General features: G+C 38.3%; 1 protein-coding gene across 6 annotated transcripts in view; it reads left to right on the plus strand.

Annotated features, from left to right (window-relative positions):
* The window catches only part of SLAIN1 (SLAIN motif family member 1), a 75,354-nt gene that overhangs the window by 19,302 nt on the left and 29,922 nt on the right, over positions 1–26,130 (plus strand). For 4 of the 6 annotated variants that reach the window (XM_036753553.1, XM_036753554.1, XM_036753558.1 and 1 more), the window contains one exon: positions 25,884–26,033. The exons of the other annotated variants lie outside the window; for them this stretch is intronic. In XM_036753553.1, the coding sequence (XP_036609448.1) occupies positions 25,884–26,033 (150 nt within the window). The remainder of the gene's footprint in view (positions 1–25,883; positions 26,034–26,130) is intronic. 6 annotated transcript variants of the gene reach the window in all.

Consider the following 26,130-nt stretch of genomic DNA (forward strand, 5'->3'; position numbering starts at 1 on the left):
ATTCTATAAACTTTAAAAAAATCCTTTTTATGAACTTAACAATCAACATGAATATTTCCCTTTATATAAAAAAAAAGAAAACAGAAAAAGAGGACTGCATATGAAACCTCAAATCTCCACTATATTTAGCTTGTTGACTATAAATTCTTAAGGAATTATTACCAAATCTGTGGAAGAATGTCTTGGGAATGAAATCTTTTATAGATAACTTGAAAATCGCTAGTCTTCATATTCAGATTGTATGTCTGGAGCCAGTCATCTTTTCAAGTTCATACTGCCAATACACCACTTTAAAATACCTCCCATCAATTAGGTTACCCAATGTTATCTGAGTGTCATCATCTTAGAAACAAGTTGCATGTCCTGCCCTGCCCCCCTCCCCCCCAGTCCAAACTTTGTACCAAGCTCTTATCTCTATTCAGATCAGATCAAGTCTTCCCTAAGACCACTCTAACACATTTGGTCCTTCTTTTAGCCCATTCTACTGTGCCCTTAGGAATCTCCTCTCTATTAGTGGATTCACATGCATCCTCAAACTTTTCCTCCAATATTCTCTCCATCTTTATGATTTAACTAAAATCATATTGTTCTCTCCGAATACCCCACTCCTCATAACTCTTGAGTTTCAAAGCCACTCCTTTTGTGACCCTTTCCAAATCCGTGAGATCAGGAGGAAAAGTTTATTTACTCCCAGTATTCTACTGCTGCTTATAGAGCATTTCTCTACTCTCTATCCTTAATAATCTTTCCTCTGAAGTCTATATAATTCATTTATACCTCCCATCTTCATACAAAGGAAAGAGCACTGAATCTGGGGTCAGAGGACCTGGGTTCACATCCTCTGTTACTTATTATTGATATTACTGTAGACAAATTATTTCCTCTCCCTGGGCTTCAATGAAATGAGGGATATTGGACTAGATAGTCTCAGAGTTCCTTCTTTTTAGCTCTGTTTTATATCCATTCATTTAGACACCGACTAGCCTGTTTCAGTGACTACTGACACTCCCCTCAAATTTCTCTCTTCAGTACCACCATTTGCCTGCTCTACTACGTTCAAAACTTGTGTGTGTTCATTATCGCTAACCTAGACTCTTGTCTATAGAAATAGCTTCCTACAGAGTCTTCTTTCCTCCCTTCTCTTGCTTTCCTTTCTCACTTTATTCATGGATCTAGCCATGTTACTTTTCTACTGGGAACTCTACTTTGGCTCTGTTTCCTAGCACTTCTTTGCCAGGCATTTAAGGCCCTCCACAACTTGAAACCTCTTTGTCTTTCCAGCCTTATCTCATACTGCTCCCTCTCACGTGTTCTTGGTTGCAACTAAACAGAACTGATCCTATCACCTGTATAGTCTCTGTTTTATGCCTCCTATGCCTTTGCTTGCAATCTTTCCTATCACTAGAATCAGTCTCTTGTCCTTCCTTGATCCTGCCTTTTGTTGAATTTCTGAAATTTATGAAAGCCCAACTTAAATATCATTTCTTCTGTGAAGGCTTCCTGATTTCCTTTAATCAGTAATGCCCTTATTGTCATTGGGCTGCACAGTACTTTTCTTTCTCGTCTTATGCATGTATCGTGCTTTATTTTGGTGTAAGTGTCATATTGTTTGAACAATCTGGCTAGCAGCTGTTGTGGGGGTGAAAGACCAACACAACCCCAACAACAAGAATGCTACCAGCAAGCTGCAAAAGCCCAGGTTCTTTTGATCTGCTTTAGTAAGGAAAGCAACGTTAAGGGGTTGACAAGCTTACTTTAATTCAGCATACAAATACCATTCGCTTAGTTCAGGGGAAAAAGCCAGCATCCTGAACTTCAGAGCAAAATACAAACAAATTACAAACATCGACAGACAGACCAAATACAATTCATAGTTACCAACATCTAGGTTCAGCAATGGAGCTCATAACAAGGGTAGGCCCAGACTCATTCGAGCCACCACTGCTGTGGGTAAGAGCTCGGAAAAAGAAAAAGCCAGCCCCTGGTTTTATATCTATTTCAGGGCCAAGGGTGAGTCACACATGCGACTCACCCACGTGACCTAGAATCGTCACAAAGAGGTGACTTAAACTCACATGGTCTGAAAGCCTCTGATGTCCCAAACATGTCACTCAAACTCACGTGTAAACTAGGCCCTCCCCTGAGGCAAGGAGGTCATCAAGGACTCCCAGATCTAATCAAGGAAACAAAGGCCAGACTCTCCAAGGGCACTTGGTTGAACTGAGTGCTAAGAGCCCATTTTGTTTACCAACACACTCCACCCATTGTTCCAGGATACATAATCTAATCAGCCATGGATCCTGGAACAAAATTGACCCATTATACATTGTGATCCAATTACTGCAGGAAACTAAAACATATCATTCACAACAAAGCAAAACATAACATTCAATGACATTCCCAAATTCTGGTTTACAATTCAAATGTCCACCCCTAGGTCAAAGCAAGTTAATCTCTTTAGCTCATAGAGTACTTCTTGAGCCTCACCCTGCCATTGCAGGCTTTTTCCCAGTACCCTGAGGCACGGGCATGCTGTAGTTAGTAATGTCCTAAAGCAAACAAACAATCAAATAGAGTTCTCTTGGGGATGTCTCCTCCTCCCCAAACTGCCGTTGCAGGCTTCCACTTGGTACCCAAAGTCCAAACAAAGTTCTGTTGAGGTCAGTTCTCCCCATTTTGTTCCAGTCCCTGGTTCCAAGTCCTGAGGGTCCACTGGGCAATAAAAACAACAGGGTGGGGTCCCTGGGGGTCCAAGGCACTTCCCCCACTCCAACAAAAACAAATCCACCCCTCCCTCCTGGATCCCAAGCAGCCCAAGGGGGAAGCAGCAGAAAGGCACCCTTAGCCCTTTGCTACAAAGGTTCCATTTTACCCCAGGGCTGAATTCCAAGTCCTGGGTTCCTGGTTGTCTAGCTCTGGCTGGCCTCTCCTGGCTTTTGCCAGAATCTTGATTGAGATGTAGGTGACATATCCCCTTTATGTTGTAAACTGCGTGAATATAGTAGTTATAAACAGTAGACATTTACTATAATGCTAATATGATTCATTTATTCACACATTTATCTAAAAAGTTTTGGGCTAAGGATCTGACTCACTCTCTTTCAAAATAAGATGTTACATAGAATACCTATTCAGCTACTTGTAGGATACAATAAAAATATGTTACATTTTCAAAACTTTAAAAAATTAAATGTAAATCATCTAATTTGAAGTTGTGCTTGATATCATAGACTTGGTATGTGTTATTATCAGATTGATTTCATTAGCAAAGGATGAAAAATTAACAGTGTAAGCAGAATAAATTGCATAAAACACATGTAATGTTCGAAAATGGATTATTTTGTAATAGTTTGCACTTTTAACTGTTCCATGTGAATCTATTTCCTTTAAATTGGTTTTGGTATAAGAGCCACTTTTTTGAAAGTAAGATAAATGCGCATAGTTCTAAAACTTCATTTAACTCTCATTATGACTCCTGTGCAGGGGAAGTAATATTTCCCTCTTCAGTGTTCCATTATGGGATAGTAATCCTGGGAACAGGATGTGAATACAGTTATTTGATTAGAAGTAACCAATTAAGACAGGCTTCTCTTTGGATAGGAATGCTTAAATGTAGTTTTGTCTGTAAATAGAAGTTAATGAATCTCAGGTGTTCCTTATGTCACTTTGACAGTAGTATAGAAAATTGGGTCTAGGCTAGGAGATTGGGGGAAGAACTTTTTTTTTTAATTAAACTCTGAAGTTCATCTACTTTCTCCATATGGAGAACAAGTAACATATTTTTGTGTGTGTGTGTGTGTGTGTGTTCTCTCCTTCCCTGAGAGTCATACCCTAAGAGAACTGCTCTGGGAGTCAATTTCCTAATCTTTAAAATGAGAGTTGGATTAGATCATATTTACTTCTAATAAGAGCTAGCATTTATATAGCACTTTGAGGTTTGTAAAGCATTTTACATACCTTATTTGATCTTCATAACAACCGTGGAAGGTAGCTGCTTGTGGCAGGCAAAGGACGAAATGACCAAGGAAACAAAGGTATGATCTACCAAGCATATCGATTTATTAAGCAGTGCATGCCAGTTGTCTAACAAAAGGGGAACCAGACCTCCTCAATTAGACCTGGACCCTGAATACAGGGGGAGACAGATTTTTTTATATGTTGAAAGCAATCGGATAAGGCCGGTTAATTAAAAGGAAACAATACAACATTAGGTGATCTGATTTCTAATTGTATTATAAAGATTAGGTACTTTCCAAGTTGGGAGGCAGAAAGTGAACAGGTGTAATTTCTTAAACAGAAAAAGAGGTTCCGCCCCCCCCCCCCCCCCCCCCCCCCCCCCCCCCCCCCCCCCCCCCCCCCGCGTTCCCAAGTGTCTCTGAATGATCAAAGGAACATGAAAACAATAACTGGTCAGTGTGGAATCAGTTTTCAGATAAGACATGGGTGGCTTAAGGTATACAATTGTGAATCAATCTTTGGATCTGACCCCATTTCTGGTCAACATAACCTAGATCCTTGGCTAAGGGTCTCTAAGCAGAAGGTAGAGGTGGTCCAGCTTCCCAGCCATGCAGGACTGGGTTCAAACGATATAATAAGGTTTTCTCCTAATTTCCACAATTGAAGAAAGTTTTGTCACAAGACAAAAGTTGTACTAGACCCATAATGGAATAGAAAGGAAACTGAATTGAGTCACAAGATGGAGTCAGTAGCGTTTACTCAGTTCCCACAATTAACTGCTTGCTATTGTAATACCCTTAATTTCCTCATGCTTTTATTATTCTGGTTTTACTGATGAGGAAACTGAGGCTGATATGTGTTAAGTACCTTGTCCAGGGTTACATAGTTAGAGAGTGACTGAGGAAAGATTTGAACCTGGGTCTTCATGACTCCAAGTTCAGTGGTCTATCCATTTTGCAACCTGGTCTTTTCCACATGACCTAATGATTTCAGACTTCCTGTAGAGTTGCCTCGACAAACCTCTTGACTTCCAGTGCATGGCTCTTTCTACTATACCATACTGATTCTTTGTCATAAACATTTGGTAGTAATGAAGATCCTTAAATGATAGGTATTATGAATGCAACTCGTTGTTTAACAATAAATGGCAAATTCAGACTACCTTCCTGATCTTTTCTTTTTTCTACTTTGTCTACTTAACAGACATTCAGTTTCTAAAATATCTGCTTCTGGTTTTGCTCATCCCTCTCTAGACTCAATAACTGAAGTCCTAGATTTTTTCATGGTGGAGACCGTACTATAATTCTAAAATGTCCCATAGCAAAGTGGAAATACTTATAAGGTAAATTCATAAGGACTTTTTTGTCTTCAGTCCTAAATATCCAACAAGTATCCAACAATATCAGTTTATATCACTGATGTGCAATTGAGAATTTTAAGTACTTGGACATTTGGATCATTAGAAGCTCGCTGTGTACGGTTCAGTTAATCGTAAATTATTTAATATGGTTGTATAGCTTTTCAATACAGTTGAATGTTCTTACTAGATGAATCAAAGCAGGTCACATTTTACTGTATTATGTGGTAGTTTCCTTGACTATGGCCATGCACATTTAGGTCCTATTTCTCATCATCTATCACTACTGGGACCTTATCCCAACTAAATGAGGACAACTCTCACCCTTTGCTTTGAGGCTTTTCTGAAAGCTTTATACATAATGCTGAGTTACCCTTCTGTCTTGGTTAGCTTGATAACTGAAGCATTGCCCTCTAATCCTAACCAGTGAAAGAAAATAATTCAGATAACCCAGAATGTTGACTGTATAGCCTTCTATAGGTTCTAAGGTGGCTATTTAATTTTAAAAAGCCACACTGATTCAGCCAAGAAGAAGTTAAGAGGCTTATCAAGCATCTGTCTCCTGGAGCACAGCCAGTGCCTTCTTTTGCTTGGCCCAAGATGCTATCTCCTTCAGCTCAGATTTCTAGACATTAGTTACTCTGCCATTTTCTAAGCAGTTCATTTTAGGAAACTTTTATAAAAATTCTGTCCTTTGAGAAGTGCAATCCAAAGATCTTCAGAAAGAGAAATCCCAGAAAAATTGCTGGTTTTTACTTTCTGGCATGCAATTTTAATTTTAGATTTAGAGCTGGGGGTGGGGCTGTCTTTATGAAATCCCTATTGTCTATTATACCTGCTCCTTAGCCTTAGAGATTAGAGTAACACTGGGTGAATTTGACAGAAGGCCCATGTTCCCAAGGGATTGGCTTAGGTGGGTTGTCCCTGATGTCTGTTTTACCACTGGTGGCTTTTGGGCACACACACACAAGAGATATATGGATATATACACGTATCTGTATGTATGTGTACGTATATCTGTGTATGTATGTGTGTATACATAGTATTTATGGCGTTCTTTATTCTAGTTCTCTATTGTGCTTGACTTCTTTTCTCAGTTTGATTAGAGAGGTGTTTCTTAAGAAAACATGAAGTTACTTACACATTAGTTATTGTGAACTACTGCTTGCTCTGATGCCCACAGGTTTAACAGCTTGCTGGGAACTGACTCTGATCTTTTCTTAAGTATGTAAATTTTCTTAGTTTGGATTAGGGTTTAGGCCTTGTGGGAAGGTGTAGTCTCAGTTGAAATATTAAGATGAGCAAGTACGCATCTTTTCATGAGTATCTTAGAATACTGAAAGGACTATCTTGTATTTCTCAGTCCTACTCTTAATGACCTTCAATTCAGTTTAACAAACATCTACCAAGCTTCTATGTGCAAGGTACCATGGCTACAAAGATGGGAGCAGAACTGTTCTTACCCTTATGAAGCACCACATGTATACCGCAAGGAAAATTGAAGAGGGAGAGAGATTAAGAACTGCAAGAATAGGGAGGAAGGAACAGTGTCAGCAGAGGATAATCCTCAAGCCTAGTCTTAGTGGAGGACAAGGATTCTGAGAAGTAAAATGGAAAAGGGAGTACATTCCAGGCATGGGGGGGAGGGGAGAGGCTTTATGCAAAGGTGCAGAGGCAAGCCATAGCATGTTGTTTGGGAAGGAGCTAATAGTCCAGATTATCAAGAATGTGGTCTGTGAAACAAGACTAGAAAGGTAGGTGGGAGCCAGATTATGGGGGTCTTAAATGGCAGGTAAGGTTTTATCTTATAGGCAGTGGGAGCTGCTGGATGTCCTGGTCAGATTTATACATAAAGAATATTATTTTGGCAGTTCTATGGAGGGGATGAATTAGAGAGGAGAATGACTGGAAGCATGGAAACCAATTAGTAGACTGTTATAGATGTCCAGGCAAAGTGGTGATGTGGACTGAATTAGGGTGGTAGCCATATGAATGGAGAGAAAGGCACAGATTTGAGAGAGTATGGAGGCAGGATTGAAGAGGTATTACAGCTGATAGAATATGTAGTGGGAGACAGTGGAAGTATCAAGAATGTTCAAGACTTCTGGTTCTTGGCACCAGCAAGAAGGTGGATTTTCTCCAGTCCTCAGAAATTCTCCAAAAGAGTAATTATGTATCTGATATAGAAAAATTACAGCTGTATCCATGGGGAAAAGAAAAAGAGAATCTGATCAAGGTGGAATCCTTATAAATTAACACCAGACAATGCTAATCTTTAGTATTCACTAAGCACTCCTCCCCTACCTTCATGATCTCTGCATGGAAGAGCAAATGGACCCTGTGAAATTGTTCTTTGGGTTCACATTTGGATCCTCTCATTCCTGTGAGGACTTTGTATGTATATCTCATTCTCTGTCTACTACCTTAAGGCAACAAGGGGGCAGGAGGAGAGGTGGGGAGGGAAGCATGCTATCTCTTACTTGGAGCTGCCCATTAGTTAGGGATGCCCCAGGGCAGGAGGAAGGGGGAACCTGTGGCTTCGAGGCTACACATGGCCCTCTAGGTCCTCAAGTGTGGCCCTTTGACTGAATCCAAACTTCACAGAACAAATCCTTGGATTCCCCACTGTAGCCCTAAGGGTATCTGTAGAGACTCTGCCTAGAACATGCTTCTGGTCCTCCTCCCAGCTTGGAAGAAGTAGCCATGAGCCATTTAACCCAGTCACAGAAGGGAAGGAAGGGATTCAAGCCAATACTGGGGCAAGGAACTGAGCCAGTGTGCATGACTGCACTGAACTTGAAGGAAAGGGAATTGAAACCTACCTGAGTGTGTGTGTGTGTGTGTGTGTGTGTGTGTGTGTGTGGCCATGTGTCCATGTCCCCTCCCTTCTTAGGAGGCTAAGGGCAGGAATCTAACCCAGTAAACACTAAATCTCAATATGGAAGGAGGCTTTGCAGTCCAGCCCAATAAAAGAGGGAAGGAGTAAGAAAGTAACAGGAGAATGTAGAGGGAGGGCAAAGGCTGAAATACTAGAGATATTAATAGGAAGAAAACTCAACAAAAACCCTGTGCCTAAATAGATACATCAACAGAGAGAATCCTAGAAAATAGAAGCAAAGTGAGTACTAAATCCATGGAAAGATTACAAAATTTGTAACAAATTTTACAAGATAAGAGAAAATTAAGTAATTTCTAACAAAGTAGTTTTGTGGAGTTCCAGAATGGTTCATAAGCTAGTACCTGTAAGAGAGAAAAATGAGAAATGATTATCAGAATTTATAACTCTCAGTACAAAAATAGGGCAGCTAGGTCGCTCAGTGGATAGAGTACCAGGCCTGGTATCAGGAAGACTCATCTTCCTGAGTTCAAATTTGGCCTCAGACACTTTCTAGCTGTGTGAACCTGGGCAAGTGTCTTAACCTTGTATGTGTCAGTTTCCTCATCTGTAAAATGAGCTGGAGAAGAAAATAGCAAACCATTCCACTATCTTTGCCAAGAAAACCTCAAATGGGGTAACAAGAGTTGGACATGACTGAAAAATGACTAAACAACACAGTAATTTTAAAAAGCTGAAATAGAACATGAGAAAAAATTGAATCCATATTGGAGAGTCTCTTCAAAGAAGCAAAAAGAAAGATGAATAAATTTGGAACGCAAAAATAAACAGAGGAAAATCAGCAGAAGAGAAGCAGAAGGCGACAGTATTAAAAGAACATGTGATTTCTATATTAGCTAAAGTGATTAGACTTTAAGACAGGCTATCTAGAGACAATTTAAGCATCGCAGAAGAGCATGACATATAAAAAAATCTGAACACCCTAATTCAAAAAACACAAGATAACTACTTCTGGATATAGAAAATAAAGGACCTCAGATCATCTCTAGAAAACAAGATACTCTATTTCATACTGCAGGACATCATGGTGATGATTCAGGGAAACCATATACACCATGACTAAAATGGTATGAATGGCAGAATGACAACAATATAGCTTCTAAGAACTGGATGCTATCAAACTATAATCAACAAGCTTGGCACCAAAAAGATATGAAAAGACTCTCTCTCCTTCTCTACCACTTTTTTGCCTAGATAGAGTTGGAGTGGGGTGGGCAGCATGGGTACTGAACACTGAATATGTCAGTTTTTTTAATGATAAGTTTTGCGTAAATTTTTTTCTTCCTCTTTCAAACCCTTTGAGAGGGTTTAGGGGAAAGGGATGCAACAGGAAATATAAGTGATATAAAGCAGAAAGAGACACATATCAATGATTCAAAAGTTAGGAGCCTACAGATATTATACCCTTAGAAGAAAAAGGCAAGTTTGAAGGAATAGGTTTAAGGGGGATTCTTGGTGCTTCTGCCTGGTTGTGATAGAAGGAGACGGAAGACAGAGTTTCTCGAGTTTGCTTGACCCAAGGTACTGGGATCTTGAACAGCATGAACTAGGACTTTTTAAATTGATACTCATTAGAACCTGAAAGCTACAATGTGCCTGTCCAACAGTACAGATAGTGTAGGGAAGCAGTTTTAGATTGGAAGGGCATGGAGATACTGAATCATTGTAGTATGATGACCACTTCCTAGAGAGAGTATTTCTAGAATGGGCAGTTGTACTTTGGGGGTAGGTTTAATGGCAAGGAAAACATTACTGGATAACTTGGCCAGTGTCTCACGTTAATTTGCACTTGGGTAAATCTCGTAACATTTTTTTTTAGCTGATTCTCTCATATTTACTGTATGATTTCATGCACTATTTCCTTCTACTGAGATTTTTCAGATGGATTATATTCTGAACACTTGTCAAACTGATGGTTGTTTAAAATATAACAGAACTCCTCATGTCACTCATATTTTCAAAAGCAAAGCAGACTTTGATCTGTTCAGTCTCAAAATTATATATTTATAACACTTGATAACAGCAGAACATTGAAGACTATAAAATAGTATTGAAAAGCCTCTTCTGAATACATTTGAAATTTAAAAATATGTGATTTAGGGGATATAGACAGTTTTGATTTATGTTGGGTTTAATTGGTTCTCTAAGCTATCAGGTCATAATGGTATCACTTTGGACATAGGACATAATAAGTGTTCTCATTCCAGAATGTTCACTGTGGGGCTCAGGGAGGATGGATTCAGAAATGGAAAGGCCCTAGTCCCTAATTGCCTCCTATATTAGGTCTGGGTTTTTTCTACCTGTTGATGGCCTCAAAAAATGATACCAATAAACCTTATTTTCCATCATTTTTCTAACAGAAAATTTTCCTTTTCCATCAGATGAGACCCTTTGTGCATATTCAGTCTCTTTTCCTTTCTTCGTGCCTTTTTTTATAGTTTAAATACCTAAATCACACTCCCACTTATCCAAATTATTTAGTACAACTCATTTCATTTATGTGAGGAACTCCTAGCATGAAAATACACTCTACCCATGCTGTACAGTTCAGCAACTCTTCTTTCATTTAAAGACTCAGTTGCCTGGGTTCCTGAGAAGTTATGTGATGTGCTCACAGTCACCCAGTAGTTTGTGTCAGAATATAATTTTGGTTTTCCTGATTCTAAGACTGGCCCTTTAGCTATTGTGTCGACTACCTCTCAGTCAAATCTTACCTATTCTTAAATTCTCCATTTGAAGCCTCCCCCTGCTCTGTTCCAGCCCACATTAATATCCCTCTTCTCTGAAATATTGTAATACTTACAGTCTGTATCACACTGTGAGAAATTTGATTGGAAATTTTTGTGGTGAGTCAAATCTTGGGATTTATAGTGCAAGCATTTCATAGGATCATAGATTTAGAGGTGTAAGGAACTTTGAAACCATTTAGTTCAGGCACATATGTAATTTGCAGTGCTAGGATTTGATCTCGTGTTCTCTGACTCTAAATTTTACTAAATATCCCAGTAATCATGTCTAAGCATCGTTATTTTTGCTAATAATTTAACACTTGATTGCATACTGTTTTGTTTGCTAATGCCACAGCATCTGTCCATTTAAATGAAGGTTATTCCTTCTGTAGCTCAACAATGGTGTGAACCAGAGGTTGCTATAACAACAATGCCATTTCCTGCTACTGGGGATGTGTAAGACCAATAATATCAGCACACAGGAAGACTGCTAGCACAGGTTCTTTGATCTGCTTTTCTAAGGAAAGCAACTTTAAGGGGTTTACAGCCTCACTTTAATTAAACATACATATACCATTCACTTAGTTTAGGGGAAAAAGTCAGCACTCTGAACTTCAGAGGAAATACAATCAGAAATTACAAACCGAAAAAATATAAACAGAACTAATAACCCAGATCAACAGACAGGCTTCTAGCTGTCTGACCAAAGCTATACATCCGTAGTTACCTGAGAGAGAAGCACCAACATCTGAGTTTTCAAAGCTGGTGGGCTGGGTGGGGGGGGGGGAGGAATGGACACGACTCCTTAACAGCTACTCAGAGTCTCCACACTAACATTCTTCCAATGAGTGAGCCCCAAACAAAATGTTAACCTCAGAGTATATATATACACTTCTTAAGGGTCAGAGTGTTTCACACCTCTCAAGGGCTTCACACCTCTTGTGACCTAATTAGCAAAAAGGTATGGGCCTTTCTACAAACAAAGGCAAGACTCAGTCGAAAGCACTTGATTGTCTTAGTGCTGAGAAGAACTCCAAAACAACAGACAAAAAGGTCCCACTCTGATTACCATTTCAGTTGCCTACAGAGTGACAGAGAGCCCCAGTAATGTGGGTAATATGTTATTAGGATAATTAGATTGTTCCAGCTAAGTGTGCTGTTGGTGATGAAATAGGAATTGGTGTACTAGGTAACCTCTGAGTCCTTTGTTCCCTTTGAAACAGTTGTTTCTTGGAAAGTCAAGAACTCTTGGTCTCAACTAATCCTTGAAGGTCAAATATTCAAGTGGTCCAGTGCCAGTAGTTTCCTGGAGGGTCAAAAGGTGATGAACTGGTAGTAAGGAGAATTAATCAAAGCTGAGTCTGGAGATTTCTAGAGGAAAAATTCAAAAGAACACTCTTATCATTCATCATACTTTGGTAAAAAAAAAAACAAAAGACAAAACTGTTCAGTCATGTCCCACCCTTTGTGACTGCATTTGAGGTTTTCTTGACAGAGATCCTGGAGTGTTTTGCCATTTCCTTCTCCATCTCATTTTGTAGATGAGGGAACTGAGGCAAACAGGGTTAGGTGATTTGCTGAGGGTCACACAGCTACTTAGCATCTGAGGCTAGATTTAAAGTCAGGAAGATGAATCTTCCTGATACCAGGCCTGGCACTCTATCCACCATGCCACCTAGCTGCCTCTCTGGGTAAAAAGTACTAAGCATAAAAGCTCTTTCTCAAATCTCAGCAGTTCTGAAAAGGGACTTTTTGTTCTCTGGACCTCTTTACATTCTTCAACATTATTGAAGATGCCTCCCCAAGAACTTTTGCTTGTGTTGGTTATAACTATTGTTATATGTCATTAGAAATCAAAAATCTTAGTATTACAAAAATAGTTTTGACCTTATCAGCTTCCTGAATGACTCTCAGGCCATTTTGAGAGCCTCAGCTTTAGAGAGAAGAGACTCCTTGAAACCAACTGCTTTCCATTGGTGGCAGAGCAGACTTATGAAAAACTTGGTATTTCCCTTTCTAATTGATGTAACCATTAAGCCCCATGGCACAGTAGATGATGTGCTGGACTTGAAGTCAAGAAGAACTCATTTACAGTACTCTCTCTTTCACTTGCTGGCTGTGGGACTGTGTGACATATTGCCTCTCTGTGCCTTAGTTTCCTTATCTGTAAATGTCAGGAGGACGAATTCACTGACCTGAGGTCCCTTCCAGATCAAAATCTATGTTGCTCTGGTCCTCTTTATCTTTAGTTTGAGATAGGAGGATGCTGTGGAATACCCATTTAGCTGTGGAAAACATTTAGTCAACTAATAAAGATGGGTTTAGGGAATCACTTGTGTAGTTTAGAAGACAAAGACAGACAATTGACTTACAAATATCTACTTGTCCAGGGTGTGTGTGTGTGTGTGTGTGTGTGTGTGGTTGATGATGATGATGATGATGATGATGATGACTTACATTTATGTAGGTTTTTTCTGCCCTGATAAGTAGGTAATCAGGGAGCTCCTGATAAAAAAAAAATCCTTCTATCAGTTGTTCTGTGATTTGATCTAAAGAGAATTGTTAAGAGTCAGTGAAGAAGTTAAGGGACTAGCCTAGGGTCACACTGTTAGTAGGTTACACAAGTAGGCTTTGAATGAAAGTCTTCCCAACTAACTGTCTAATATGTGAAACAGCTATTATGCTTTAATGTTTACCAAATGCTTTCTTCACAAAACTTGAAGTATAATTCTCATATCATTTTAAGGGACCAGAAGATCCTGGTTCATGTTTTGGCTCTGCCACTAGCTATGTAACTTAGAATGGATAAGCCAGTATGCCTGTTTCCTCATCTGTAAGATGGATATGATGAAATAATACTTCTGTTATTTATCTAGCAAGGTCAGAGGATAAATGAACTCATGCATTAGAAAAGCACTTTGTAACTGCATAGTGCTACGCCAGTGTGAACCACGTTGATTATAAAAGTTACATCTGAAGAATTGGCAGCAGAATTATAGGAAAGGAATTGAGAGTTTGAGAAATTTCCCATGTATTATTTGAGGGAATTTCATGGAAAGACCAACAAAATCTTTTTGGTTCTCAGTCTAATATCTAATTCCAGCAACCCATTAAGAAGAGGGAAGAAGAAAATGGGGGGGAAAAAAGAAATTTACCTGATTTTGTTGTTTGTGTGAAAGATACAGCAAGTTATGCGTAGTGAGGGAAAAAAAGAGAGGGAGAAAGAAGAACATGTAAAGTTTAGTACTAACGTGTATCAGCTGGCTTTGCCTAGCTGCATACTGTGCTTACCCTTTGGGCTACTATCCGGTATTGACAGTGTAAGGTAATGAAGAAAGAAAGCCAGTCCAGCTCTGAAAGTGACTTCTTTTCACTGTTTCATTTGACATGTTCAATTTTTGGAGCTGTAGCATATCTTGTAGATTTTGGGGGGGCAGCGTTGGGGAAGGGTCAAAGTCAGAAAGAGCCTCCAGAGCACTCTGTATCTGACCATAAGTGAGGGAGTATTATTAAAGCCACCAGGAAGAATTAGAAAGTGTTCCTTCTGCTCAGCCTTACATTTTGGACAGTAGAGTTTATAGAAATAAACCCTGAATGTAAATAATTTGTGAGCGAAGCCACATATTTGCCTTGAAGAATGAAGTTTATATAAACTGGGAGGGCCCTGCTGCTGCCTTGATAACTAGCTTACTGCTAACTGGAGTGTGCAGTGCTTTCCTGCAGTTCCTGCCTAGCAACTCAACAATGGCTAGCCCTCTGCAAGGGTCAACTCTTCTGTAATGTGTGTTAACCCCAGCCACTGCTGAAGAACAACATGCAGTTAGAAACTGGAGTAGTGGTTGGGTTGAGCTAACACAGGCACAGCCTACGTATTACCATTCTGATCTTCTTGGAATATTAGGTGTTGCATGAGTGTCCTGACTGCCTTGTCTTTACTAAATAGTGAGTCATGACCCTTTTATTAAGCATTTACCAAGTGCCAGGCACTGTGCCAAGCTCGGGGAAGAAAAAGACAAAAGTAATTCCCTGCCTTAGAGTAGATTATATTCTAAATAATATTTCTAATTCTATCAATTATATTCTATAAATTATGCTCAACATGAACATATGTACATGTATCCTCTGGGTGTCTCTAAAGTCTGTGCATCTTTAAATTTAAAACCGCGCCAAGACTTTACTTTGCGGTTGGTGTGTGTGTGTGTGTGTGTGTGTGTGTGTGTGTGTGTGTGTACACGTGTATGTACACACTTATACACACACACGGACCTCCAAATCATGCTGTATACACATACACATATATACCTGTGTATTTCTACACACACACACACACACACACACACAACCTACCCATACATGTGTGTGCATATATGTACTTACATATTCTAAGTATGTGCATATATATATGTAGAGTATATATCCATGTATACATATGTGTATGTATTTATGTGTGATATATATAGTATGTCTAATAATATATAACAATATAAGATAATATATAATAATATATAACAGTGTATAACAATGTAACAATAATATATAACAATATGAAGTATATATATGTATATGTCTATGTATATATCCAACTGGATACAAGGTAGTTTGGGGAGGGAGTGATACTGAGAATTAGCAATAAGATCATCGATTTAGAGCTGGAAGGCATCTTTGAGGTTGGCTAGTTAAATCTCCTAATGTTATAGACAAGGAAGATGAGACCCAGGAAAGGGAAGAGATTTGCTTAAGGTCATACAGGTGGTAAGTAGAAAAGCTTGTTTCTCTCCACAGCTTTTTGACATTTTCTTCTGCCTTCCAAGGGCACTGTGATAAATTGTATGGCTATAATTCATTAAGACATCTGGAAAAGAAGACAGCAAACTGAGATGGTGGGGGAAGGGACGAGAAGTAAAAGAATTACCTTGAAGATGAAAGTATTAAAGTAATTCGATGTTGTTGGAAAAACTTAAATTTCTAAAGGACTTAGGATTTGCTGTTTCTGTGTCTAGGAGGCAGATGAGCCCACATCAAGCTTCTTGTAACATTTTAATTTTGCTACTTATTTTGAATACAATGTAGTAATAAAGTGAATATTTTGGGCATTGTGATATGTTATCAGGATGATATAGTTTTTCCTTTGTGTGAATTTTTTTCAACATTTTTATTTTGTAAATATTTCCATATTACATGTAGATTTTTAGAAACATTCTTATAAAAAAATTTTGATTTCCAAATTCTTTCCTCTCTCATTTATCCCCTATCCTTGAGAAGGCAAGGAATTTGATATTAATTATACGTATGAAGTCATACAAAACACATTTCCATATTGTCTGGTTGCAGAAAAAAGCAGACCAAAAACTCTAAGAAAAATGAAGAAAGTAAAAAAAAATTTGTTTTAATCTGCGTTCAGACCAAAAACTGTAAGAAAAGTGAAGAAAGTAAAAAAAAATTTGTTTTAATCTGCATTCAAAGTTTAATCGCTCTGGAGGTGGATAACATTTTTCATCATGGGTCCTTTGGAATTTTCTACCATCATTGTCTTGATCACGGTAGCTAAGTCTTTCACAGTTAGCATTCCTACAACATTGCTGTTACTGTGTACAGTGTTCTTCTGGTTCTGATCACTTCACTTTGAATGAGTTCATATAAGTTTTTACAGGTTTTTCTGAAATCATCATTTCTTATAGCACAATCATATACCACAATTTGTTCAGCCATTCCTCAAATGATGGGCAACTCCTCAATTTCCAATTCTTTGCCACCACAAAGAGAGGTGCTATAAAATTTTCGTACGTATAAGTCCTTCTGCTTTTTTATAAAAAATCTCTTTGGAGTATAGATCTAGTAGTAGTATTGCTGGGTCAAAGGGTACACACAGTTTTATAGCCATTTGGGCATAGTTCCAAATTGTTCTCCAGAATGGTTGGGCTCATTCACAACTCTACCAACATTTTACCTATTTTTCCACATTTCTCCAGTATTTGAGTATTTGTCATTTTCCTTTTGCGTCATGTTAGCTAGTCTGGTAAGTGTGAGGTAGTACCTCAGAGTTGTTTTAATTTGCATTTCTGTAATCAATTGTGGTTTAGAGCATTTTTTTCTTCTGACTATTGAGTGATTTATTCTTCCAAAAACTGCTTGTTCATATCCTTTGACCATTGGTCAACTGGGGTATGACTCTTATTTTTATAAATCTTGTTCAGTTCCGTATATATTTGAGAAATGAGGCCTTTATCAGAGAAATTTGCTTTAAAATTTTTTCCCCAATTTCATGTTTTTATTCTAATTTTGACTTAGTTTTGTTTATGTAAAAGCTTTTTAATTCCATGCAATCAAAATTATCCATTTTACTTCCTGTGATGTTCTCCATCTCTTGTTTGGTCATAAACTCTATAGATCAACAGGTACATTTTCCATTCTCCCCTAATTTACTTATTACCCTTTATGTCTAAATCTTTTATCCATGTATACAGTGTGAGATGTTAGTCTATGCCTAGTTTCTTCCCAACTGATTCCCAATTTTCCCAACAGTTTTTGTCAAATATTGAATTCTTACCCCAAAGGTTGGGTCTTTGGCTTTATCAAACTTTAGAATTACTATGGTCATTTATTGTGTACTGTGTGCCTAATCTATTCCAGTGATGCAACACTCTATCTCTTAGCCAGTACCAGGTTATTTTGATGATTATTACTTTGTAACATAGTGTGAAATCTGGAACTGCTAGACTACCTTCTTTCACATTTTTTTTCATTGATTCCCTTGTTATTCTTAACCTTTTATTCTTCTAGATGAATTTTGTTTCAACTAGTTTTTTAGTTGATTCTGTAGGGTTGTCTAAGTATGCCTTCATATCATCGGCACGGAGTGATGGTTTTGTTTCCTCGTTGCCTGTTCTAATTCCTTCAATCTTTTTCTTTTCTTATTGCTATAACTAGCATTTCTAGTTCAATATTTAGTAAGAATGGTGATAGTGGACATCCTTCCTTCACCTCTGATCTTACTGGGAAGGTTTCAAGATTGTCCTTATTATAGATAATGCTTGCTCTTAGTTTTAGATACATACTGCTTAAAATTTTAAGAGTCTCCATTGATTCTTATGGTTTCTAGTTTCTTTAATAGAAATGAGGGTTGTGTCTTATCAAAAGCTTTTTTTCTGCATATATTGATGGAATCGTATTATTTTTGTTGTTAATGTTATTGATATGGTCAGTTATGCTTGCAGTTTTCCTATTATTGAACGAACCTTGCATTCCTGGTAGAAATCCAGCCTTGTTGTAGAGTATGTGATCTTTGTGAAATATGGCTAAAATCTCCTTCCTTTATTTGGTTTAAAATTTTTATATCAATATTCATTATGGAAATTAGTCTGTAGTTTTCTTTCCCTGTTTTGGCTCTCCTCTAGTTTAGGCATCAGAACCATGTTTGTGTCATGGAAGGATGCCGGACTTCATTTTTTAATGTATTCTTCCAAACTGTTTATATAATATTAGAACTCCCAGGGAAAATATTTTTTAAGAAACTAATTTCTTCCCCACAAAAGATAATTTTGTGCATCTGTTGTAGGTTAAAGCATTTTGAATTCATACACCCAAAGATCTTCATTGGTAGGAAAGTTAAAGCCATCTATCTGGCTCAACTGCTAATTTTACAGACAAGGAAGCTTAGGCCCAAGAATTTCAAGTGACAGGAGACCAGATTTGAACTCATGTTCTACACACACAAACACACACACATATCTGTACATAATTCTCATAATGAATTCTGCTTACCATTCTTTTAGTGCTAACATATTTGTTCTTTTATGTATATGTATATATATGCATGTATACACAGACATATGTACACACATATATGTATGTATTTGTATGTATTTGACTTGAAAGTCATATACTATATAGAACTGTATCAGTAAGGCAAGATTCATGATATTGATGGTGACCATGAATATGCCCGTATAGTTTGGAATCACAAAGTATAAGAGAATCTCTGAATAGAAGGCAGAAGAAGTAAAACATTTATTCGGATACCAGAGGATCAAATCCCAAAACCAGTAACCCCAATTCGACACAGCAGTAATTGTATCTCAAAACCAGTAAGTCCACCTCAATATAACGGCAAGGAGATTAAAACACAGTATCACAGCAAAGAGCCAAGCCATCCTGTAACCTTCCCTTCTGCTAGAGCCTTCCCATAAATACTCACCTATGAATCCTGTCAGCTTGCTTGTGTCCTCTCTTCCCACAATTCTGAGAGCTTGCAGTTCTCAGAGCCCTTCCAGTTCTCTCTCTGTCTCTTTGTCTCTTCCAGTTCTCCATCTCTCTCACAGTTGTCTTCTCTGTACCTCTCTCTACTCTGAGCTTAATGGCTACCCACAGGGCATATATACCTTGTATACCTATATATATATGGCCTTGGAGCTTAGCACCTACTTAGCAAAGGATGCAGGCCTGGAACTTAGCACCTAGTAGCAAAAGGGTGTGGGCCTACCTACAAACGTGGCTCACCTAATCAAGCTTTTCTTAACTAGCTCCACCTGAGGCCTATTAAAATTATGGGGAAGATCTTTAATCAAGATTAGCACCACAGGGTGGGGGCCAAGATGGTGGCTGGAAAGCAGGTACTTGCTTAAGCTCCCCACCAGGTTCCTCCAAACACCTATAAAAATGGCTCTGAACAAATTCTAGAGCTGCAGAACCCATGAAACAACAAAGAGAAGCAGGGCTCCAGCCCAGGATAGCCTGGATGGTTGCTGGGAATGGTCTATTGCTGGGAGCAGAGCAGAGCCCAGCGTGGGCCGCACCAGGACCAACCAGATGGGGAGCTGGGTGGAACAGGTGTAGCACCCTGAATCAGTAAGCTGTGGCAGTTACCAGACTTCTCAACCCACAAACACCAAAGACAACAGAGAAGGTTAGTGAGAAAAGCTACGGGGGACAGAGGGAAGGGAGTTTGTGGTTTGGCCACTGCCCTGGGGGCAGTGGAGGTAGTGCAGCTCTGAGGCTGCTTCCAGAGCTACAACTGCAGTTACTTCCTGCCCCAGGCCCACCTGGTGGGAGGAATTAAGCAGCAGATTAGAGCGGGAGTGCAGAGCCTGCTTGGATCTGAGTCACGATCTGGGTTGGCAGTTCTTGGGGGAGGAGGAACACTGGTGTGGGAGAGCTTGCTGTGTAGAAGTAGCTCTGAAAATAGCAGTGCAGCCCCTCAAGCTTGGGACAAAGGACTCTCTACAAGCAGTCATACCCTGATGAAAAACTTAAGGGACAAGTAGATGGCTGGGAACATGGCTAGGCAGTGAAAATGGACTCAGATTCAGACTCAGACTTTGGAAGCTTTCTTTGGTGACAAAGAAGACCAAAACATACAGCCAGAAGAAGTCAACAAAGTCAAAGAGCCTACATCAAAAGCCTCCAGGAAAAACATGAACTGGTCTCAGGCCATGGAAGAGCTCAAAAAGGATTTGGAAAAGCAAGTTAGAGAAGTAGAGGAAAAATTGGGAAGAGAAATGAGAATGATGCAAGAAAACCATGAAAAACAAGTCAATGATTTGCTAAAGGAGACCCAAAAAAATACTGAAGAAAATAACACCTTAAAAAATAGACTAACTCAGATGGCAAAAGAGCTCCAAAAAGCCAATGAGAAGAAGAATGCCTTGAAATGCAGAATTAACCAAATGGAAAAGGAGGTCCAAAAGACCACTGAAGAAAATACTACCTTAAAAATTAGATTGGAGCAAGTGGAAGCTAGTGACTTTATGAGAAATCAAGATATTATAAAACAGAACCAAAGGAATGAAAAAATGGAAGACAATGTGAACTATCTCATTGGAACAACCACTGATCTGGAAAATAGATCCAGGAGAGATAATTTAAAAATTGTTGGACTACCTGAAAGCCATGATCAGAAAAGAGCCTAGATGTCATCTTTCAAGAAATTATCAAGGAGAACTGCCCTGATATTCTAGAGCCAGAGGTTAAAATAGAAATTGAAAGAATCCACCAATCACCTCCTAAAAAAGATCCCAAAAAGATAACTCCTAGGAATATTGTTGCCAAATTCCAGAGCTCCCAGATCAAGGAGAAAATACTGCAAGCAGCCAGAAAGAAACAATTTGAGTATTGTGGAAACACAATCAGGATAATACAAGATCTAGCAGCTTCTACATTAAGGGATCGAAAAAGACTTGGAGTATGATATTCTGGAGGTCAATGGAGCTAGGATTAAAAGCAAGAATCACCTACCCAGCAAAACTGAGTTTCATGCCCCAAGGCATAATATGGATTGTCAATGAAATAGAGGACTTCCAAACTTTCTCAGTGAAAAGACCAGGACTGAATAGAAAATCTGACTTTCAAATACAAGAATCGAGAGAAGCATGAAAAGGTAAACAAGAGAGAAATCATAAGGGACTTACTGAAGTTGAACTGTTTTGTTTACATTCCTACATGGAAAGATGATGTGTGTAATTCATGAGACCTCAGCATTAGGGTAGCTGAAGGGAATACACACACACACACACACAGAGGGCATAGGGTGAAAAAAACATCAAATTAAGGGATGAGAGAGGAATATATTGAGAGAGGGAGAAAGGCAGAGATAGAATGGGGTAAATTATCTCACCTAAAATTGTCAAGTAAAAGCAGCTCATTGGAAGGTAAGAGGGGGTAGATGAGGGGGAATGAGTGAATCTTGCTCTCATTGGATTTGACTTGAGGAGAGAGTAACACACTCAATTGGTTATCTTACCCCACAGGAAAGAAGGAAGAAGGGGAACAAAAGGGGGTACAATAGAAGGGAGGGCAGATAGGGGGAGGAGGTAATCAGAAGCAAGTACTTTCAAAAGGGGAAGGGTCAAGAGAGAAAACTGAATAAAGTGGGACTGGATAGGAGGGAGCAAAATATAGTTAGTCTTTCACAACATGAGTATTGTGGAAGGGTTTTACCTAATGATACACGTGTGACCTGTGTTGAATTGCTTGACTTCTTAGGCAGGGTGGGTGGGGAGGGAAGAGGGGAGAAAATTTGGAACTGAAAGTTTTAAAAGCAGATGTTAAAAAAAGTTGTTTTCACATGCACCTGGGAAATAAGATACTTAGGCAATAGGGAATAGAAATCTATTTTGCCTCACAAGAAAGTAAGGTAAAAGGGGATGGGGGGGAGTGGGGTGACAGAAGCGGGGGCTGACTGGGGAACAGGGCAATCAGAATATCTGGGGGGAGGGTAGAAATGGGGAGAAAAATTTGTAATTCAAAATCTTGTGGAAATCAATGCTGAAAACTAAAATTATTAAATAAATAATAATAATTTAAAATAAAAAACAGAATGCTTAAAAAAAAAGATTAACACCACAGGAACAAAGCAACCATACTAAGAAAAAACCCTGGTGGAACAAAGCAGAGTGACATTAGTATTTTATGACTAGGTTTCAGACTGTGCTCTATGTAACTCCAGGCTTCCGTGAGGCACTTTTAGCAGCTGCTCAGAAGGAAAACTTGTCAGGGTGGAGTTTAGTATGTATTGCATTGTCTTCTTCTCGTTGTATTTATAAATGTGAAAACAAGAACACACATAAGGTCTGTTCAAGCTCAGCAAGTTTGAAAATCATTCTTCCAAGAAATCAGTCTTGGTCTTCAGTGATGACGATTTCGGTGACTTTGCGTGTGGTTCTGCCACTGAGAGGAAACCCACACACTTCCTGTTCTCTCTGGACAATACTCAGATTTTGATGATTGCTATTTACCTGTCTCCCAGGACTCTTTTGAGATCTAAGGATATAATGCTTGTCACGAAAGTATTATAGTTATAAGTCAGGTGACCCAGGCTCACATCCTGGAAACGCTTTTTATTTACTTGTATAATCTGAGGCAGCTAAGGGATATAGTATTTAGAATGCTTAACCTGAGTCGGTTAGACTTGAGTTCAAATCTAGTTTCAGACACTTAGTAGCTGTGTCATCCTGGATAAGTCATTTAAACTGTTTCTGCCTCAGATTCCTCGTCTGTAAAGTGGGGATAATAATAACACCTACCTCCCAGGATTGTTAGGAAAAAATGAGATAATATATTTTAAAATGCTACATAAACGGTAGCTGTTATCTGCAGCAAGTTGCTGTTTCTGGTCTTCAGATTCTGCATTCATAAAATGAGGGGACTGATCTATATCATCTTCTGTTTCTAATCTTTGGCCTCTATGTGCTATAAGGCAGAAAAAAAAAACATCAAAATATAATTTCCCTAGATTAAGACAATCCCCTCTCCCTCTTTTAAAATAGCTGTGTTTATCCTTGATAAAAATAATTCTCTAATGTTTTAAAACAATGGTCTTTTAAGTGAAAAAGACAGCTAGGATATAATCATTTCCCTTTAGTTTTTTATCTTCTTTCCTCCGATTCAGACTTGGGTACCAATATAAAATCACTGCTTTGTCAACCTGCGGCAAGAATAATTTCTCCTCTCTCTTTTTAAAAGTATGTCCTGAAAGAATAATGTAGCACATTCTTACTTGCTATAGATACTAATTGTGTTCCCAGCTTGGGATCTTGCTGTCATAGCCACGATAACTGTTGCTTTGTGCTCAGTAGGCCTGTTCACAGTAGTTATTGTGCAACGTAAATGAATGCTGTTGACTAGTGGTGCATCTGTGGCTGAGAACATGTAGTCAGCTTAATTTGCATGGCAAGTGATCCAACCATTACCAAATTACATCTTGTGTTAAGAAAATATATAGTCACAAAGACCTATTAATAGGGTTTTTTTTTGGGGGGGGGAATTGGAAGGATTCCTAATAATTATTGTGATAATAAACCCAAGCATTTAAGATATGTGAACGACTCCCTGATGTTTTCTATATTAAAACCTTGCTTTGTTGTCATTTTTGGACCACGAGTGTATTTGGAAGGAAGGAATCTTGTGGTAATGTTATGCAAAGAGTAACCAGGTCTTTGCAGTTATCAGATCAAATTGTACCAGTGGCGTCTTGGTTATATTTGCCAGTTGTGATTGGGGAACTTTGCCAGTAGCACAAAATTGCATGTTGGATCACTGATGCGAACTAATGTTCATTACAAGCTAGGCTTAGATTCAAATTCCTTCCTGTCCTGAAACCTGTAGGCTTTGAAGGTGTGACCATAGCAAATACAATATTGTCATTAACTTAGTTACCTCACTTACATTGAAAAAAAAATATGTTCATAATCCATGTGATTTGATGGTAACAGGAGAACAATAAACTCTCAAAGCCTTTCTTTCGTAGAGGTCTCAGAACTTTCCAAGTAATTCTCCATTTTCTACTAGTGGCTCTATTTTATAAAAAAACAAAACAAAACAACCACATCCTATCCCTTGGTGCCCCGCCCCCAACTTTGAGCTTTCTTATGTGTATTCTCTTCTGCCATTAGATTGTAAGATCCTTGAGAGCAGGAACTGTTTTTTGTTTTTCTTATTTGTATCCACAGAGCCTAGGTAAATTGTCTTAGCAGGAATGAAAAGAAAGCTTTTATTCTTGGTATGCCATTTATAAGTCTATGTTATGTTTTCTTGACCTTGGAAATACAGAGTTTTAACAGTTCGGGGGAGGAGGGAATAGTTGTTTGTTGGAAGAGTTGAAAAAAATCTTGTACACATGAAAATGTGCACAGGAAAACCAGGCAATCAGATTGATTTCTGCATTTAAAGTAAAAATATATGTTGCACTTAATATCGATTTAGTATGTGTATATGTATAGATATGATACATAAATATAATATATAGTATATATAATATATATGCCTATATAATGTATAGCATATATATTATATATAGTATATGTAATTGTCTATACCATAGACAGCTCAATTTCTGGTACCATTATAATGGATTGACAACATCCTCTATAGTAACCCTAGTTGACAATTTTTTTCTGCTTTTATTGTTCTTCTACTGTTTTGCCCTTTTGTACCCCCAGCATTCAGCACAGTACCTTGAAGTTAGCAGGTGCTTCATAAGTGCTTGGTGAATGAATTGAATAAAAATTATAAATATTTTTTGTTATTTAACTTTTCTGTGATAAGTTACCTTTATTGTAATGGGATTTCTGAATGGTTAACTTTTAATAATTTTTATATCAGTACTAATAACTGAATTTACTGCTTTAGAGTTTTCAGTTCTTTATATCAGTCATCACATTTGAACTTCACAACAACTTTGTGAGGGCATCTCGCCTGTTTTACAGGTGGAAAACAAACTCAGAGAGCAATGACTTGCCCCAATCACACAACTTTTAAATGTTTGTTAGAATTTGAACTCAGTGCCTGGCAACATAGTAGGTGCTTTATAAATTTTTTTTAGATTGGATTGGTCTTCCTGACTCCCAGTCCCTCCATTGTGCCTTGCTGATTTTGAAGATAATCTGAGAGTGAATGAGTAGAAAATGATTTTTTAGAAACTAAATAGCTGTCAGCATTTAATACAAAGAACGTTTTCCAAGATAATAAATATTATAAATATCTTTATGATTGAATACACATCTCCAAAGTTATTTATGAAATAGATATTCTGTGTCAACTAAGAGAAACAATTAGCAAATTGATGTGCTCTTCTGATGTGCAAGGTCTTATGCTTTTAGGCTTATCTATGTTAACTGAGCCTAGACCACTGCATGTAATTATTAAAAACATGTGAAAATTCATATGTTTTGATTTGTTGAGAGGCACTCATATCTTGAATCACACAGAATAACTTAATTATTTTTTCTAAAAGATGTGCAAACAGAACCCTAATTCACAAATCAGCCAATTGTTCTATTTCAACATGTATGTAAATATGATTTTCTTATTAAATGAAAAGATGGCAGTTCACATTCTAACTAACTTGACTTTTTTTTAACTCATTCTTTTCCTTCTTTTGCTTCTGTAGACCATCATCAGTCTGCACTTAATTTGTACACTAACACCATTTGTGTTTTTGCTTCCATGACAGCTCTCCGGTGGCGCAGTCTCTTCACCCCACCCACCTCCTTGGCCTTTCCTTATAGCCCTGTTGCAAGACTCAGTCCATATAGCAATGGTTTTAATACTCCCAGCTTCTCTAAAACCTCCAGTAAAGCAATACTAACACCTGAAAAAACAGGTAATATTTTAACTTTTTACCTACTAACATGCTTTAAAAAAATCATGCCACTAAAGCACTTGGATGAATGTCTCATAGAAAAATAGAGATAAAGGGT

The sequence above is a fragment of the Trichosurus vulpecula genome, chromosome 4 (genome assembly GCF_011100635.1).
Source record: "Trichosurus vulpecula isolate mTriVul1 chromosome 4, mTriVul1.pri, whole genome shotgun sequence".
Lineage (NCBI taxonomy): Eukaryota > Metazoa > Chordata > Mammalia > Diprotodontia > Phalangeridae > Trichosurus > Trichosurus vulpecula.